Source organism: Hylaeus volcanicus, chromosome 7, assembly GCF_026283585.1.
Source record: "Hylaeus volcanicus isolate JK05 chromosome 7, UHH_iyHylVolc1.0_haploid, whole genome shotgun sequence".
In the NCBI taxonomy this organism is placed as follows: Eukaryota; Metazoa; Arthropoda; class Insecta; order Hymenoptera; family Colletidae; genus Hylaeus; species Hylaeus volcanicus.
The window spans coordinates 15,226,446-15,246,783 of record NC_071982.1 but is presented as its reverse complement, the minus strand read 5'-3'; the positions used below and the strand labels follow the sequence as shown (position 1 = coordinate 15,246,783).

The following is a 20,338-nucleotide window of genomic DNA, read 5'->3' as shown; positions in this document are numbered from 1 at the left end:
CCTTTCGCGAGTCCCGTGGCGACGCGTGGCGAACTGTCACAACGATTCAAGACCACGGATATATGTTCGATACTAGAGATGGCGTGAACTGCAATTTTTGAATCACTCGTGACTCGCTTCTGATTGGTAGAGAACATTCTTTTCACTTTTCACAAATTATGTTGTTCTTAGATTATATATGTATTATAATATGGTCTAAAAGCAATGTTAATATAATTTTAATACAATCTAAATTTGACTCAAGTTTTCTTGAATTCCCATTCGTGACAGCTCAGTTACATTACAGATTAGCTTAGTGTGTTCTTGGAGTACGCGAGTGTTTATTGTGCCTACTTATAGAACAAGACGTCTCGGGCGATAATTACGTGTGGAAACAAGCTCAACCGGCGGGTCGAATTTTTACAATTAATGACGTCAGAAAGGTCACCATACCGACAACTAGAACGACAGCTCCCGTGATTAATTCACTCAACAAAAGGTACTGTGTCTCGACTTATCTAGCTCGTCGTCAACACCTTTTTGAGCAACAGTCGAAAATAAATCTTCCAATAATAATTTTTCGATGGAAAAATCTACACCGTGCGTGTATGAATTTCATTTGAACGGGTACACACGCGTACGCATAAATCTAACGTAACCCTCGGGGTATGCGAACACATGCGCACCTATAACGTAGAAGCATGCAGTTAGGAAGGAACGAAGGGCCTCGAAAGGACGGTATAAAAGATAAATAGTAAGAGAGAGAGAGAGAGAGAGCGAGAGAGGGGGGTGGTGGTGGTGGGGTAGAGAGGAAAAAAGAAAGAAAGGAGAGTCCTGCGTGTTCAAACAAAGGTGAGTCTGCAAGTTGCACCTCGGCTGCAGGTATTGTGCTCTTTACTCCTCTCGTATCTCGCTACCTTTCTCTCCTTTTTCTCGACCCCTTGCGCGTACATTATGATTCTATCTTCGTTTTTGCCAGTGTTACACACCCCGAAGGTTACATCCGGCCGAATGTCCTGTTGCCAGGTGTATAAGCGAGCGTTCCTTCCGATTCTTCTTCTTTTTATCTCCTCCCTCGGCACGTTGTTTCGTCTCGCGTTGCGCAATCGGGCGATCGTTGCGTTAGAAAAGGAATCGAGGTGAAAGGTGGTCCTTAATGCTCTCTTTCACATTACATCCTTCACTTGATCCATTAGTTTGATATTTGGTTTATAACTTCAAACTGTATCACTAACTTCCACATTATTTCTCTTAATTCTATCCTTATATACCCATATTGGCTTATTTTAATATATTTGTTAGGTACTCGAGGTAGCTTTGTATAAAAATAAAAATATAACATTTAACAGAAGGTTATCGATAACGAGAACAATTATATAATTGATTAAAAATAAAAACATATTATAAATTTATTCGTTTGAATTTAATGGAAAAGAAACGACATTACTTTCTGGCCCCCCTGATATTATAGCGATTAACGGAGATGCAGCATCGACTCGCATCGATTTGTTGTTAACTTTTTTTTCTAAAGTACAGACGATTACCTACAAAGTAAGAAACAAAATTGTCTCGATACAACGAAAATCCAAATAATACAACAGATGTTCCAAATAATAATTGTAGATATTTGAAATATTCTAATAGAAAATAGTAGTAGATATTTGAAATATTCTAATGGAAAATAGTAGTAGATGTCTTCAATATGCCACTAGTAGTCAGCAACGTAGATGGTCGCTGCCAGGTAGCAACACATGGCAAAATATGGTGAAATTGGTATTATTTCGTTGCGATAATTTTGTTGCGTAGTATGTTTATTTCGTTACGTATAATAGGGCTCGTTCGAGTATTTGGAGTCCAGACTCTGGCTTGATACAGCTGGCCTGACGGAGTGCAAAGGGTAATACCCGCAGCGCGCGCCATTTTACTCGAACCGTTCGGTAACTTTTCACTGTCGATTTTATCTATCATCTTCCTAAGCGTTCCGCGTTTAAAATTAATAATCCCCGTCGAATAGCTAAAACAGTGGTAGGGTACCGTGTCGTTAATTCGTATTCACGATAAAACCATGTTTCTTAGTCATGAATTGGAAGAAGTTTGTCAGTGTAGGTTGCTACTTTTCTACTTGGAATATTCTCCGCGCTGCAATCCTGGCCCCAACGGCCTGTCCAAACACGGAATCGGGTCAAAGGGCGCGACAAATTAAATTTTCTTGCCAATCTTGTTATCGCGGAGATAGCAACTGCCAAATTGCGTTCGTGTGATCCTTCCTGCAGTGGGTGGGGATTGCATGCATTCTAGGAAAGCATTTTCTTGCTGTAAGAAAGCAGCAGGTAGCATCCCTTTCAAGATGGTTGAAATTAAAAATAAAACAGTAAGATTAATAAACAACAAATACGTTTGGAAATTAATTCTTCTTTTTAACGAATGGTATTCTTCCTATTGTTATTGTGTATTATTGCGTGTCTCCCCTCCTCGCCCTCAATGGACCGTCCTTTTCCATGAAATGGAAACGTTGAAACATTCTGGCACAAGGGAAAGTGAAGCATTTCGACTAAATGCAAACGAAATTGGATGCTCGCGCGTAATTACATGCGTACCGTGTATTTATCCGAACAAAGGCTAACGAGGGCTAGCGAATTCGAGTGCACTTGACTTCTTTGTCTCGTTTCATGCTGTCTAGACGATCGATCATGCCAACTGCGTCTCGCTCGCCTCTTCACGAAAAAAAGACAACTTCTCTCAAAGAAAATTATTATAATTGTATACAATGTAGCACGTATTCTTTTCGATAAGCTTTCAGACAAGGAGTCGATACCGTAGCAAGTCGAATTCGATTTAGTTAAAAATTTGGTTTAGTTGGTTTAGTTTGGTTTAGTTAACAATTTTTGAAATTGGGCGAACCATTCGAGCTATGTGAACCTGGCACCCGACTTTTCAAAAATCAATTTTCTTTTTATGGAAAATGATAGTATTTCGTTTGTACTTGATTGTACCACCAATAGATTCGTTTATACCTTCGTCAATTAATAAATAAAAAAAAAATTAAAAAAACGATCAGCATCCGACATGGAGATTTTTGAAATCTGTTTTTTCCCTATTCTTTAGAATCGTTTGTACCCGTCTGTGGCGTTTTCTGTTTCGTTTGTACCTCAATAGTTTAAGTAAAATTTAGTAAAGAATAGGGAATAAACAGATTTGAAAAATCATTGAACCAAGTAACTTACGGCAATTTTTCAATGGATTAGGAGTTGACCTAATGAGGATCCCACTCGCTCCCGCTGCGTCATCGCAAGGAATATTAGTCGTTCGTTAATTAAATCTTCCTCGAGCAATCGAGATACCGCGATTTAACGAGCGATTTGATCCGTGGAACGCGTTTCAAGTAAACGACATATCCCAGCGTCGACGACACTTGTCGTTTTCGGGTCAACCGAAGAAAAAACGGAGCTATTATTATGAGGAACGTCTGGCTCCTATTATTCGGTTTTAATCGAATGTCAGTTCAGAATTGAATTGTAGTCTTACAAGGGGACGTCACGTCTATGTTGTCAGGGATTTGCCATGAGGATTTAGACGTTTATTCTCTGGATAAGAAAAATCGCAATCCTGGAAGCTTTCGTTCCATCGGGGTTTACTATCAAAATTATTCCAGTAATTCAAATTAAATACTTTTCATTGCACGACGTAACGTTGTAAACTTTGGCAATGAACTTGACGAGTACCAAGACCAAACAGTACAAAAGCTTCGAAGTAGTAATTCGTCTTACCCACGGAATAAACGTTTAAATAGCCACACGAATTCACGACGTCCCATGGATGTCCCCCAGTCAGTTGCAGGCTCGCGAAAAGCTTTGGAAAAGGCCTAGAACCGCACAGTGCACACACACAGTAGGCGGAAGGTGCTTGAACCCGATACCAAGTGCAAAGCTTTCCTCGCGTACTCGGCACACGTTAGCATATTCATTATCCGGCACTTAGTCGGGTCTTAAACCAGCGGTGCTTGCGGTGGGATCAGCACTATTAGTCTCTCACGCCCCATCCTCCTCTTCGCCATAGACACTCTTTACATCTTTCCTTTTCTTTCTCTACTTCACCGCCTTTTGCTATCGTTTTCTTTTCTCCTCCTTCGCCTCTTTCCACGGGCCACCGCTTTCAAACGATACTTTGCTCACTTGGCTTCAGCATCGACTCTGTTTCGTCGTCTTCCACTTCTCTCATCTATGGTCATTCCATTCTTTCTCTTTTTCGAGCTTGAATACCTCGTACGTCTCTCCAGGCTCCTCTTTCTTCTCGTCCTTCGACTGTGTCTTCGCTAATCGCAACAGACATGTTTTATCTGCTTCTGTACGGTGGGAGTTCTTGGTTGTTCGATGAATTCCTGTTTTCTTTTCTTCTTTTTCTTTCTTTCTTTCTTTTTTTTTTTTAATTATGTGTTCAAAGTCGCATGCACCTTTCAAGGTTATTAGTGACCACGTTTTGCCACTGTTTAATATCCATTCATACGTAATTATGGTCGGTGGTTCGAACGTTTCATCGAGAGTCACAGTAGTTGCAACGGTAAAGTTATAAATCTTCTAATTTGATATTTGAGAAATTGTTGGTACGGATGGCAGCGTTTTGGCAAATTGGAAAGAGCGGTAAGATTGGCCAGAGGTAGGGCGGGAATGTCTCGGTGACCGATTCTGTTTGAGAGGCAACCCTTGCCGGAGGGTGTCATCGGGTTTAAAATAAACACAGGGTGAAGCTTTCGGGGTAGGATACAGTTGAAACGTATCGTTCCGGCATGACCACGCGTGCTGTACAAACAGGGGAAGCTTCTAATATTACCAGCCACTGTGTGCACATACAGGCTGTTCCACGAGGAGCATATTTCGGCGCTGGACTAGATGAAAATTTAAAGAAAAGGGAGAAGTGCAAAGGAGTAATGCAAAAAGTGAAATTTTCAATGCTCCCGATGCTTTCACTCTCTAATCATTAAAATTAGAAATTGATTCTGTGTGTTTATATTCATTCGTTTCTAACTCTTTAGTCAAAAAACTTGTAAAATTTATTCTGTCCCTTGTGTATTCGATACAATTGATTTATTCATCATTTTAGAACATTAAAATATCAATATTTCAAGTTCTCAATCTAATCTTTGTTACAATGTATCTATATGCATAACCTGACAATAATAACGAGCAAAATTCTATTGGACAGTGTGAATAATATAGATACACTGAAATGTCCATCAGGTTGGGACCTGTACCAAAATAGTGTGTACATACTTTTCAATTATCAAAGGAAAAATGATAATAGACGGATTGCTACTAAACTTCTCCTATACAGATACATTCTAACGTCCATATCTACTAACATTTCACGGAATACTTTACCACGGGAGTCTCAGTTTCAAACGCATCGAGTCTCGCAAAGCTATTGCCAGCCATAATCATTGAGGGTCCAGAAAAATGTTTAATATCGTAACTGGTGTAACGAAACACCAACGGTCTCGAATTGGAAAAATGCCACGCGTTCGACACGGGGCATCCACATCCACGGATGACCTCGCAGCGACATTAGATACGGCTGTTGGTTCGTTGACGAGGCAACAAATTTCCCGGGCAATTCACCGCGGCGAGGGGGACGGGGAGGGGACGCGGGCAAAGCTCAACAAGAGGAGAGAAGGCAATCAAAAGAGGAAAGAGAGAAAGCAACGGGTCCGTCGTTTGTCGCGGTAGAAATCTCGAAACGAGCAGCAGTTGCACGGCCTGACAGTACCCATGTACCAACCACAGATATCTATACTGTACCCAGAACACTATACCTAGATCGTTAACGTTCGTTGTTTTAGTACATAACAAGTGGCACTGAAAAGTATGTACGATACGGCAGTGAATTTTCCCGCGCATGCGTGAAATAGGTTCTCTTCGCTCATACGAGATGGATGCAAGTCGTAATTTTTGTTTGACACAAAAAAAAACAAAGAAATTTTCATTTTCGTACATTTTTCTTCTATGTGAACTAAGAAAAACCGCTTTTTTTTTAGAGCTCCTAATTCAAGATACCCCCTTAATTTGCGTCGCGGTAGAAATCTCGAAACGAACAGAGCAGTTGTCCGAGCTGCCGTCACCTACGAACCGACAGGGCCGTGTTTCGCGTGTACCGGAAAGCCCCGGGCGCAAAATTGAGAGGGCTCGCCTAGGGAGCCATTCGAAGTTCACTAACCGTGGAAATGACGCGAGCACTCGATGCAACGCCAACGTTCCGACGCGGCGCGACGCGACGCCGCGCAGACCACGCGAAAAGAGGGCGAATGACTTTCGGAGATGCATCCCCTCTCGACTGCACTTCATTTTTCCCCCTTTTAAAATACATTCTCTCCGAGAGCGTGCTCTGCCGTCTCCGAGTGCGAGGGATCTTTTCTTGCTCCCTGTTTACTCGGCTCTTTCCAACGTTTACTAATCGCTACACTTTTGCCGGGAATCCTTCGGGGTAACCGTTTCTCCGCGTCTTACGACGGGAATTATGGTTGTGTTAATTCTTGCGTCAACAACCAACGTCGAGGATCTGCCAAATGGTCGTGTTGGGGCTCTAATTCACACCTATTCGCACGGTCGTCTACGTTGTTCTATAATCTCCATAGAATATTATATCGGGAATTTTTCCAAAGAATAACGAACGTAATTAATGGTTAAGAACGTGGATGCATTAATTTATATCGTATCGGCAACGATTTCATATCGGTTTCCTTCAATGTTGTAATTATAAACTTATCACGAAGGATATAAAAAAACTCTTTCCAAATCAGAAACCACGTACGTTACAAATTCACTTTATTTCTCTCGATTCTTATTCTTACTCTTGTTCTTATTCTTATTCTGCCGTTGCTCGGCATTTCGCTTGTTTATATACACACTTTCTCCCTCTCTCTCTCGTCCGCACTCGTCTCGTTCGTTCAACTTCGCATTCGTACAATACGCGGCTAATTTAAACAGTCTACATCAATTTCACGTAATTTTGCCTCGTTATACTTCCTACCGTACGGGCCCACTTTCGTCTATTATTTTTTCTTCCAACAGTTACGAAATCTAAAGTTGGTGATCTTCCTAAAATTTTACCTTCTAAACTATTCGAAACTCGCGTTCCGGAATTTTTCCACCACCCTCCCCTCATCTCACTCTCGTAAAACGTATCACGTTACGTGTCGTTCGCGTTAAACACGTAGTTCCCCGCGGCATTATAAAATCTCTCGAACATTAAACTAGTTACCGTCGCGATAATTACCTCTCCTCGACGTCGTTGGTTCTCCTTCCCTTGAATTTAATTCCTGGCGAAAGCCCGAAGGTTACGGTTTCATAGCGTCGAGAAAACGAAACGACACACGACGTACGTACGTAACCGTCCCACGCAACGGCTCGCGTCGATGGTGGCTTCTTCGCTCTAGGTACTAATTTATGAAAGTTCTGCTATCCTAAGACGACTTTAAATCTTCTTTTCGTGCCGAGGGCTCGCGGTGAGTGTCGTGTCTCGTTGTTATCTTAACGGCTGCCATGGCTGCTAACGAGAATACAGACTGTTCGTTATCTTCGCGGCGAGAGCACGCGCAAGCCCTCGGCACGACACTTGTGTTTTATATGCGAGCCAGAGACACTGGCAACCGACCGCAAGGAAGCCACCATTGCGCCATATCTGGTACCGTGAGTTCTTACCTCCGAACGCGTTTAATCGCGGTTCCTCTGTCATCGCGACACGCGCCTTTTCGTTCTTTCGTTTCGGGGAAATACGAGCAGCAAACATGGACAGTGTCGGTCTTACGCCGAGGTCAGTTGCCGATGCGACGATATCGATCGATATGCGAGTCTGACAACGAGACACCATTGCGACATATTTAGGGAAGGTATTCAGAAAGGTTGGAAAAGAGCAGCGTACGAACTTTTAGAAATTTCTAATTTTTCAACGAGTGGAAGCAGTCGCGCCCAACGGCTGTTAATTTAGTAGGCGCGGGGGAGGTATGGAGTCGCGGAGAACTAGACAACAAATCCACTGTTACAATCACACGAATGGAATGTAGTACGCGACCATGTACATACGGATGCACGGCGGTGCATGGTGTACCATCGCGCGAGCATGAATATGTTCCAACATGCTTTCTCGCGCCAGGAGATCGTTATCCTCGCGGTGGTTTGCTGGCCCTAGACAAACCTACATAAATCGAATGTCTCGAGATAGGAGGGGGCGGAGGGGGGGGCGGTAGAGCTCGGTTGGTAGACTCTTTCTAACAGTACCGTGAAACGGATGAAATTAATAGTAATAACGGGGTAATAAGTAGGCTTTTGTAACGATTTGCATCGTGTCAGCAAACAATGTTATATTATACGATCAATGGAACCTCGATTATTGCAGAAAGTCGTGAGTGAAATTCCTACACTAATCGAGGCAAGTGATTCAATGATTAATAAAGGTTGCAAAGAGTATAACATATACGAGAACGAACACGAAGTTCTGTAACAATATATAATATATAGACTGCGGATCTTTACGCGTTTATGGGAAATTTGAATGCGCAAGAACCTACAAAATGAAAACGATATGCAAGAATATAAAAAAGGTTGAAAGTAAAGTTCATGTTATGATATTTGCAGAATAAAAAAAATTCCTATTTAGGTTTAATTTTTGTAGGCATGTTCGCGAAGATTGTATTTTGCATAAAAATCCGCAGTCTAATGATATAATAATAAATAATAGTGCCAGTAAACAATGTCGACTCGTAATTCAATTTCTACTGTTTTCGAGTTCAATCGCTTCACAAATGCAAGTGAAACCTACAAATTTCATTGGCCAACAATTCGGGAAGCAAGCGTTTGAATACTTTTTCGTGTATCGTATATGGAATGTCGAATTACATGGGTATCCCATTTGAAATTAGCAACGATTAACGTCTGTCGGGGAGTACTTACGTTTGCAGGCCTTACGATGCGTGATCGGTCTCTCTGGATCCCTGTAGTAACCTTCCCGACAATAATGACAGTGTCTTCCTGCCGTAAAATGCCGGCACTGCAGACAAACGCCTCCGCTGACACGGCCAGACAGCTTGTACAGTTCCATGTTGAATCTGCACTTTCTCGCGTGAAGATTGCAGTTGCATTCTGAAACAGATACATGTGCACGTTCGCGGTTAGTTTCGTCTCGTTTGATTATCTATTAACCGCTCCCTACACAAAAATTGATATTTATAATTGATAAATTTTTTTTCTTCTGAAATAATTTTTATTCGATACTTCCATGTCTTCACTATAAGCACGTAGAAAGTCATTTTCATCCGTTGCCTAGTTCAATAAAAATTTTTTTGAAGAAAAGCTAGCACAAAACTTTGAACAGCTGTAAAATTGACAATTTTCAAAATTTTTTTAAATCCTTTGAGATACGTTCAAATATCACTAAAGGCTACAACATATCCAAAATTCGACAAAATCTGAGATGTTACTCCAAAAAGTGTCCCAGTTGGCATGGAATGACTCTATTGCTATTACGGATGTCATTATGTAAGTGACATTGCATATTTAGTAAAAACGTTGGAACACGAGAAATTCGAGATGTTAATTTCTCTTTCGAGAACAGTGCAAGTAATAAAAATTACCTAAATGTTCTAAGAGTACACTTGATCAACGTATCGTATTTGTTCGATACAATAAATGTAGCAGTGGATTGCTCGTAGGCTAGTGCAATTATATCGAGTCGATAAATACGCTACGTATGAGATAAATAGGAACATGTATTCAGTGGCAAGCATATGCTTACGAACGTATAGTTTAGATTCTACTGTCGGTAGTGTGGTGGCACCTTCTGGCTTCGCCACGAGAGGAACACGTTTTTCACAAGTGTTCGGTCCCATCTGAGATTTACAAAGAAGCCATTCCCGATTAAACTCGAAACATCCCGGTGTATAAGGGACGGGTAACTAAGTAACTAGGTAACTTACTGAGGACCAGCGATGGGCAAAACCCTAGACTTTGAATAAATCTGAAGTTTGCTGATATGCTTGTCTCGTTTCCTTCTTTGGAAAATGTTCAGAAGAGGAAACGAGACAAACATATCGGCAAACTTCAGATTTATTCGAAGTGTATGGTTTTGCCCATCTCTGCCGACGAGTCCACTAGGAGGCCCAGGACGAAACGTTCTTTTCCTTTTGCACCGATATTGCTCTCACCTCTTTTGAGCTTCGACGTCACTAAAAATCCAATAACGATAGCTTCCTCTCTAATGCAAAGCTATGGTAAATGCAAAGTTGAGCCAAGTTTTCGAGAATCGATCGTCCAGTTGATTTAACAAAACAACCCTTCCCGAAGTTTTTCTCGGCGAACCTTTTCTCGATGAACTCTCTATCCGTTTTATAAAAGGAACAAAGGAGGGTGTCTCCTTTCAGATATTTACGGGACGATAATAAGCCAGGAGTGGATTCGTTGAACGAGGAGACAAGCTCGATACGTGTCTTCGTTCTTCAGAAACGATGACAGTTTTCCCGCGCCCTTTTCGCTTCCGTTTCCCCGACCCATCCACCTTTCGTCGTTTCCTTCTATTCCAGATTCCCCGCAGAAGTTTCCGCAGCGTCGTATCGAGCGCCAGCCGTCCATTGAATTCTCGAGAACCGAAGAAGTATCTGGAGAAGAATCGTGCCGTAACTTCCTCTACTCGAGCACGATGCTCCGACGTTCTTATTCGTGACTTCTTGAAAATAACGGAATAATTGAAAGCCAGATAGACTGGGGACCCGGGGGGAGGGGGAGAGGGAGAGGGAGAGGTGAACGAGAAGGGTGTGGGATGGAGAAATCGGTAGGGAGGTTGCAATTTTAACGACCCTCCTCCGTGTACGAGTACACAATCACTCGACCCACTAATCCGTGTGTCAAACCGAGTCGAGCGTGCCTTATTTTCTCCTTTCCTTTGTATCGTGTTACGTTAATGTATCTAGCGGAAAGAAACAGATTAAACGAAATTCTTGGGAAGTTGATAACTAGATTGTGGAATTTTATGCATTTATAAAAAATTTGAACGTGGGAAAAGGTATTGTACAAACTGCACACAGAACTCCTTCGAGAGTTCTATATTTTTAAAAAATTCTTCAAGCAAAGAGACGCCGACTCCCGTTTTGATCATTGATTTTCAAATTTTCAAAGAGAATAAAAAAAAAAAAAACAAATTAAGAGCTCACGATAAAAATTAAGCGTTCAACGGAGAAAGTTTTCCAACAAACTGTCCCTCGTGGGAAAATGACTCCCCGGGGGATTGATTTCTGGATACCCTAATAAGAGGCGATCGTCTTGGGTAAATGGCGACGGGATTCCTTCGGTTTAACGCGCGTCGGTTTCGTTTTCGTTCAAAGAAAAGGGAAGCCATTTTCAGAACGTGTAAAACTAAATCGTGCGCCGCCTCTAATCGGAATATCCTCTCGTCGTTCGTTAGGCTATCGTTATTGCTTCGAACGAGGTGGTGTAATACGATTAATTAGGTGCGCCGAGACCCTTAAACGTTCACATATAATACATATACGTTTAAGCGTTTCACGGACACGTGAACTGTACGTGCGCGACCGCGCAAGATGGAGGGAAGTGGATAAACTATAAAGGTGTTCCAAGGTATTCGATGGAGCGATAAGGAACTAGAATAGTTACCAAGAAAGAAAAAAAGAATCATGGGTGCCATGATATATATAAACAATTGTAGTACTTTAAACGAAAAAGACCAAAGAAATGCTTAATCTATATAAACACGAAAAAAACAAAACAAAGTGGCAGTTTTTGACGTCTTTGACAAAAAGACCTCAAAAATTGAGAAAAACAGAGGATGGGTTCATTAATTCTACGGTGCGTTGTTAGTTATCTTTTACCCAATCCTCCTTTAATTCATCATTCATTGAATTTTCTGAATGGCGTAGTTTCGTGTTCAGAAAATCGGAACAAACACGGATCTCGTACCGAATAACGGTACAATCTGAACGTCAACGTTCTTCGAGCGTACGCGGCGCGTACTCGAAAGATTAAATTGCAGCGGGCAATTTATGCGCAGTCTCTTCGTCGTTTTGACAAAAGCGAAGCGGAGGTTGTAATTCGGTTAAGGTCGCTAAGTGCAGGCTACATAGGCTCTTATTGAAATTTCAGTGAAGCATGGTCCTCGACGTCTCTGGCGACAATGGTCCTCTCTTAGGGCCCGATACGCCGAGAACGGCTGTAATTGCCGCTCTATCGTCTGAAAGCAATTGCCAAACCGTGCACGCTTGATCGAAGCGCGAAACAATTCAGCGTTTTACATAATTTAACGCCGAAGCGATACCTTCTGCTTTAGGGAATCGCGCGCACTCGACGCTTCGCTTAGTTCACGTTTACTTAACGAATCGCTGCATTCAACAAAAGATTGTTTACTTGGATCGATGATTGTGACTTGCTTGAAGTAAAGGTTAGTAAAAATTAGCACTACATTTGAAACTCGATTTGAAACTGCTGTTCAAAATGTAATATATTTTATCGATTTCATCCATTTGGAATGTTGAAAGATGAAAAATGAAAGAGTCTGTAAAATCGAAACGTGAATTTCCGCGGATAAATCGAGGAAAATAAAATCGAATGCAGAGTATTAAAGCTGGAGGAGAACTTGAATTTATTCACGGCTAATGGATATTTTTTATTCTCGTGCCAACGTATATACATTGGAATTATTGCCTGCAATTGCAGCGCAGCGCGTAAATTCATTGCACACCGCTCGTTGACATTTTCCCATTCATTCTCCGATTCGCGAAATCGCTCGGGCGAATATTCGATCGAAGCTCGATATTTGTCGAGAATTCATCTTCGAATACGAGCGAAAAAGCCCGTTTGCAAATTCTACTTGTTGAATAATGGTGTTTAAGCGGAACAAAAAAAAATACGGGTATGTACCGAATGGAAAATCCAAGGTAGAAACAATCGCATAATGCATTTTAACTAGAAATAGAGTTTTTATGAGAATGAATTGTTTAACGAAACATTATATTATAATATAACGAAAAATGAGCGCAGTTCAGACAAATTAGGAGCTAAAGAATACTATGTTTTGGGGAAGATTATATTTATTCGAAATTCAAAAAATTCAATGTTTTTCGAATAGAAAATCGTATTTTTCGACGAGTCAAGTTTTTCAATCATAAAAAAAAGATATCGTTCTAGAATGTTACACCCTAATACTTATATTACATCTTTTAGAAAATAAGACTTGCTTCCATTTCGGTTACAATTCTTCGCCTCTGTCGCTGAAAATATTAACTGGCATAAACATCTGCAGTCTAACAATCGCAGATCAAGAATCGTGCCATTTTCTTTCCTCTCGAAGTGCGAGTCTGTAAATCTTCTCCTCGGGGGTGCGTAATAAATCACGGCGAGACCTAAAGCATAAAAGCCCCATTCGAAGGGGCAGTGGAAAAGCCAGAAAACGCAGAAGATCGATTACAGGATGGTTAATCGCTAATTACAGCGAATGCCTCAACGAAAACAACCCCAGGCTTGGCCAGCCGTGGTTTAATAACAGGAATCGATCAAGAAATTTCAGACGGTGGCTGAACAAGGTTATTAACTATCGAGAGGATACTCGATCGATCCGACACGCTATATTCTGCTCGCGTTTAACGACCACGGTCTTATCCTCTGCGTCGAAACCCGTGTCTCGTAAGTAATGGGCCGGAATGTTGCGTAATGTGTCGGATTACGATGATCTAAAAGCGATTTTATTCAAATGGACCGAATCGCACAACTATTCGGACGGTAAGGTATACTACTTCGCTTTAATCTCACTCTAATGCGAGCTACCGAATAGTTAAATTGTAATATCCATCAGGTTGAAACTTGTAGATTACGTACAGATTCATAGTTATGTCCATCAGGTTGAGATTTATAGATTATGTATATGTAGATTTAATGTAATGACCATCAGGTTGAGACTTGTAGATTACGTATAGATTCATAGTTATCCCCATCAGGGTGAGACTTGTAGGTTACGTATAGATTTATAGTAATGTCCATTAAGTTGACGCTTATAGATTACGTATACGTAGATTTAATGTAATGACCATCAGGTTGAGACTTGTAGATTGCGTATATAAGATTTTAGTTTTGTATCGTAAGTAGTTTAGTTTAGTTTTGTATCGTAATCTGTTCTATCGTAAAAAAGTGCAAATCAGGATAAGCATTATTACATGCGAGAGTGTAATACTGTTAAAAGACGTAAAATGATGCATACCTAAAGTTGTGTATAACTGTACCAAGTATTACAACCAAAAAACTCTGAATGTATCTATTCTTCACGTATCCTCCTTTCTGTGTTCTCCGAAAGGGGTTACACGAAGAGAATAAAGGAGCCTAACGGCTCAGCCGCGAAAGTTAGCGCACGATACGATGCCCGGAACCTCGACTACTGAGATTCGACGTAAAGTATCACGGCGCGGAGTCGAGAAGGGTTCGTGACCTTTCGCTGCCTTTGAAAACTCGAGTGTCTGTATCAGATCTTACCGATACAGCTGGCAATCAACGTCGAGATTCTCCGAAGTCGATGATACCTGCTCGAGGTCGGCGGATCTCCTTTGAGAGCAACGAGGTTGGCTCATCCTGAGCGTTTCAGCGTTCGGTAGACGTTCCGTGAATGTCCAGTTACCCTAACGAGCCTAAATTTAATGGGAATGGATTTCAACCTATCACCTAAACAAACTGAATGAAATTCCGACCGTGGTCTCTTTTGTATCCGACGGTCAGCGATTCGAACGAATGCTCCCAACCACGAATTAGGTCTCCATTAGGCTACCTGTGAAACCTTCGTCAAATACACTGTCCAGGGAGGAGGTAGATCCTTTTCGATATAACATGAAACCTTGATCGTACGACGAGATATCGGAAACGGGTCAATTAATGATGCCAGGCGGTGACATATGACGGGAGGAAATTAAATTATGGCGAATGTTTCAAAAGAAAGGTTGTGTTTGTTCACGTTTGGCTAGTTTTTTTTTTCGCACTTTTGGTTAGTTCATTTCAGTTTTCAATTTACAGTTAAATATAGTTTTATACAATTTACAGTTAGATGTAGTTTTACGATACAATTCACAGTTAAACGCAATTTTGTAGTATTTATACATCTGATGTATAAATCTGAGAAATCTGAAAGCGTTTAAACACCAATATATTTGAATGTCTTTTTAATAATAGTAATTTTACTAAACGATTACCTCAGCGTCCGTATAAAATCACATCCAACGATAGGTAGGCTCTCCTTAAAAAATGGGAGAAACCGTAGACTAAATATAGACCAGAATCCACACGATTGCTCGTATGGCTACTAAAATGCAAGTCTGGATATGCAAATAGAAGAAACGAGTGATTTAGAGCGAGTTCTTTCGCGGTGGATTCGATAATGGGCGTTAGGTTAGGAGTGACGCCACGTAAACGGCCCTGGTGCCTGTTCGCCATTTTCATTACAAATGGTCTCATCTCGGGACACGTGTTTGTTTATGTTGTCGTCAGTCGCGCACCCAAGTTGCTACTAGCTCCAAGCACTTACTGTAAATGTATTCCACGCGAGAGGTATGCGAAGTGGAACGACTTTACTATCCTCCGCCATTACGGCTCTCCTTCGTGGACTTATATTGCGCCCAAGAAGTTATTTAGTAGACGGGGACAAACCGCCCGCGCTTCTACCTGCGTCTCCTTAGCGGAACACGTGTTTCACCTGTGACTTTTTGCTCTTATCACGTGTCACATGGCTGAATACAGAATTTTTATCGTTTGTAGGCATGGGTGTAAATTTACGTTTCCTTCGTCATTTTTAATTATCGATCGGTCGCCGATAAATTTCGCTTTGGATAAATCGGTCTCTTTAAGGATGAGTAGGTGTTTCAATTTTAATTCGTTGTGGAAGGAAATGGTCTTCAGGTTTAAACATTCGTGATACAATGAACGGTACGTTCATCAGGTTGAGATTTACATGTATACGGATGCATTGTAATGTCTATCGGGTTGACACTTGTATGTATATAGTTTTATTGTAATGTCCATCAGGTTGAGACTTGCATCCAGACATATACATTGTAATGTCCATCGGGTTGAGACTTGTATGTACAGGGTGTCCCAGCCTAAGTGATACAGAGCTCTAACTCCAAAACTATCGGCCGAATGCAAAATTTGAAATATAGAAATTGCATGGTAAAATGGGGCTCATGTTTCAGCGCGAAGGAATCTTTGTTAACTTTGTTATTTAACGTGATATAATGGTCAAGTTTCGTTTTTCAAATGGAACTATATATTTTTTTTTATACCATACGATAGTATTTTTCAAGACGAATTCATTAAGCTTTAATGTATTTACACGACTTTTATCAGTTTTCAAGCTATAACGCTTCAAAGTTTGCTAATTCTGCACTCTGTACGTCTCTCAGATACCAACCCTATCGCTGCCAGCCCATTCATATTTCTTTTGCCCGTAGTTTTGCGCGAGTAGCCCCGACCACCGGTGTAATATGATCCTCGCCGATTGATACACTCGGACCTCTTTCTCTTTCACTATCTGTCCTTTTCTACGTTCGACGCTCGACTCGAGTCAAGTGTAAACACAGAAAAACACTCGAGTGCAATGTTTTGGATCTCCGATTTTGCATGGCTCATTCAGTCGATACTGTATCTTCTAATATTTTGTCAACAAACTTCGAGTGTAGAGAAGGACAGCGAATGAAGAAGAGGACGGAGCGACATGCGGAAATGGCGACCAACACCGGGATTATTTCGGTGAGACAATATGTAGTAAATATGTTGCGAATTACGTCGTGTTTGGTCTCATTTTAACCAGAAAAATGTCAGGAATGTGATGGTAGCAGTTTTACAACAAAAATGGTAATAATAAAAAATGTTTGATTGTTGCATTAGGATTGTCTCATTGGGATATCCGATCCCGGATCATGTTACTGTCCACTTATCGTAGAGAAACTTGTGCATTTAAGGAGACTGTTGAATTATATTGTATATAGTTTCGTTGCCCTGTCCATCAGGTTGATACTTGCATGCATACAGATACATCGTAATGTCCATTAAGTTGAGACTTGTATGTATATAGTTTCATTGAAATTCCTGTCCAAAGAATCCAATAAACAATAAACTAACAATAAACTACAATGCCGATTTTTCAAAAAATTTAAACGAATCTCGAGATAAATTTGAGTCACTTCCCACGAGGGCCACGTAACAAACAACATAATATTTAATTTGGCCGTAGCTCCCACCCCACAATTTAGCTTGTTAGTAAAACTTGGAAACACCCTTAGAGCCTGTCAGTGGCTTATCCGCCTCGAGATCGTAAATCCGATACTTTACTTCTTCCGTTATCTCTGAAGATGGTGCAAAACTGTCGGGCTAGTAATAAACTCGAAGGTACGTAGTAAAAAATAACAAGGTCATTTCAAGGAACATTGACAACGCGAGGGTGAACCGAGGCGCACTTTGTTCCGGCGTTATATGACCCAGCCATCTTCGCGTGATCTCAAAAAATCAGTCGGTTAAATCACCTGGAATCTGAAATTGTTCTTCGCCAAATAAACGCTGTTTCCTTCGATTCCTTTCCAGGATTCTCCAACAACTTTACAAGTAGTTAAACCAACGATCGTGGGAGTCGTTTAATAGAAAGCACTCGTACGGTTACAATTCCTATTTGAAATGAAAAAAATACTATCTTCAAGCGAGACGCCATATTTGTACGGTAGAATCGTTGTACAGGTAAAAATTGCTTCCCTCGAGAGTTTAATAATGAAATTAACGAATCGAGTTGGAAGGAGCCCGTCGCGAGTATCTGGAAGAAAATATTTACCCACGCAAACGAATGCAAGGAAAGCACTCGTATTGCTGGGCAATCGCGTTAGCTTGAATTATAACACGTGGATTGCGTTACAATGCTGGACTTGGAATCTCCGTTGGCCGTGTAAGCGGCACACGCGTTGCCTCGCGTTGTATGTACAACAACGTCACTTCACCGTGTGTGCTTAGGTTTCGTGAAGTAGAGAAGCGTGTTTGGCTATTCCAAGAGAGCTGACACGGAGGAAAAATGGTCTTAAGGAAATATATGTGGGCGGGCAGACCGGCAGACCTTCGATTTTCAATGCCAAACAATCCCTCGAACCACGGCGTCTTTTCGAAAAGGTAACACTGCTTCATCACGGTTAATAACAATCCTGCGAGGAGTTCGATGTTTACCTAATGTCAGCTACAGGTGGAAATACTACACGTAGAATTGAGAAAAGATTCATCGTGGAAGAATATGTCACGTGAAGCTGGACAATCTTAGAAAATTGATTTGATATTTTTAGGTATTGTCGAGCTTGTTTATTATGTAAGGGTATTTGGGACGTGCCAGTCTACTTATTTCTATAAACACTTTCAGACAAAAACAGTTAAATGTAAGTCGCGAAAGAAACCTTTGAGTAGCAAATTAAATTAAACTTATTGAAAATTGTGGGACACCTTCCTGAAAAATCCCAATAAATGTAAACGAAATTTCGCTTCCACTATATTCGCTACCATTCTGTTGTTACGGAATAGGAAGAAGGGCTACGAGTTGACTGCTCGATTTAGCCCTCCAATCCCAATAAATTTCCCAGCATGTTCTCGCGGCAGGCTCGTATGTCTGCCAGCCGTCTACGTGAGCAAAGTGTGCCTCGAAATTAGTTGCTTAATTAAAGCTCCCTGGAGCCTACTTTCCGGTAGAGAAGGTTGTTGTAAGCATACCTAGAACAGCCACCTCCTCCCTTCCGAGCATTACTGCTATCGATTCCATTCTCCCCCTATTTTTTGTTCATTGCTTGATTCAATCCCGGAGGATAAATGGACGGATGCCAGGAATTCCCGATTGATCGTTTCGATTTTCAGCTTATCCGCATCACCGAACACCAACAATATACCCGTATGAAATTCGGCCATATTCTGTCTATGTATAGTGTGTTAAGGCTTCGGAATAGCGCAGAGTAAACGGACGAGAAGCCCGTTAAGAGGCTGGGAAGGGCTGAAGCAGCAGTGGCCGCAGCCCTAGGGACGAATGATGACTCTTCGGCACCGATGTGCTGAAGAAGATCGCCCTGGCACCCATAAAAACACGTACTCCAATTTTACGCGCTACAGAATTTTTCAAAAATTTCTTTAAAAATATCACGACAACCCATCAATTATCAATGTAATCAGGTTCTCGATGTTTATCAGGTTAAGACTTGTAGATTACGTATATGTAGATTTAATGTAACGACCATCAGGTTGACACTTATAGATTGCGTATAAATCATCCGTAACAATAAACCATTCCATTTCCTCCAAGTAGCCAATTTTCCAGCAGCCATGCGTGACAGATGGTTTAACTCAGGAAAATTCATTTTAAAATATAGAAACGTGCGTTGGCCGTCAATTACTTGTACGGCCCCTGTTATATACGAGCGATGCTTTTTTAATATAACTGGAATATTGTTTCGATATCAATAGCTATACCGTGCGACGCGAAATAAATTCCGATAGCTCCCCTATCTGCGCGGCGCAATATTTGCAGCGATGTTTGCCCGTATATATTCCCATGGTAATTGATTTATGCTTTAAACGGCCACGGTGTCTGCACGGAAACTGCAAGAACTGGAACTTTCGCAGAGTTTCGTTGAACCCAGGGAACGCTGAAACACCCTGTGCGCATAAATTCAGATTATAAAACTTTCTTATAGATGACCGTAATGAAAAGGAAAGACACGCACTGCGTATTTTGTGTATTTGTTGGTAAGCAAGGCGGAGAATAATTTTACTGTATGAATTTATGAAATGCGTGAAATTCACAGACTATCGATAAATATATCAATATCACGTTAGAATAATCTATGTCGAAGTATTCTACAATTGACATAACAATATTGTTATTTCGTTTCGTACAAGTGCACGCACCTTTTGATTACGTTTACCATATATTCGTTATATTATATTCATTTATGATTGTATACGACGAATGCACGATCCTCGATCTAGTAATAACATCGTCCCAAAAATTTATGTCGCCGTGTACGATTTAGCATTCTTGGTCATGGAATTTCTTCGACTCCCCTTGGCAGTGATTGGATTTAGCCTGATCGCGGGGTGTATCGAAGCCACGCATGGTCTAGTGCACGGGTCGCTTTCAGCTAAGCAGCTCGCAGGGATAAAAAGCAAAAATCTCTGCCGGCTACCGATGGCTCTTCCTATCCCCCTGGGGGAGTCTCCGGAACAGCGAAGGGGAAACGAAGAAGGAGAAAGAGAAAGAGAAAGAGAAAGAGAGAGAGAGAGAGAGAGAGAGAGAGAGAGAGAGAGAGAGAGAGAGAGAGAGA

General features: G+C 41.2%; 1 protein-coding gene across 1 annotated transcript in view; it reads right to left on the bottom strand.

The window, feature by feature from the left end:
• Positions 1 to 20,338, bottom strand: part of LOC128879647 (netrin-3-like) — a 78,238-nt gene that overhangs the window by 22,066 nt on the left and 35,834 nt on the right. Inside the window, exon 2 of the mRNA XM_054128980.1 lies at positions 8,919 to 9,107. Coding sequence (XP_053984955.1) covers positions 8,919 to 9,107 — 189 coding nt within the window. The remainder of the gene's footprint in view (positions 1 to 8,918; positions 9,108 to 20,338) is intronic.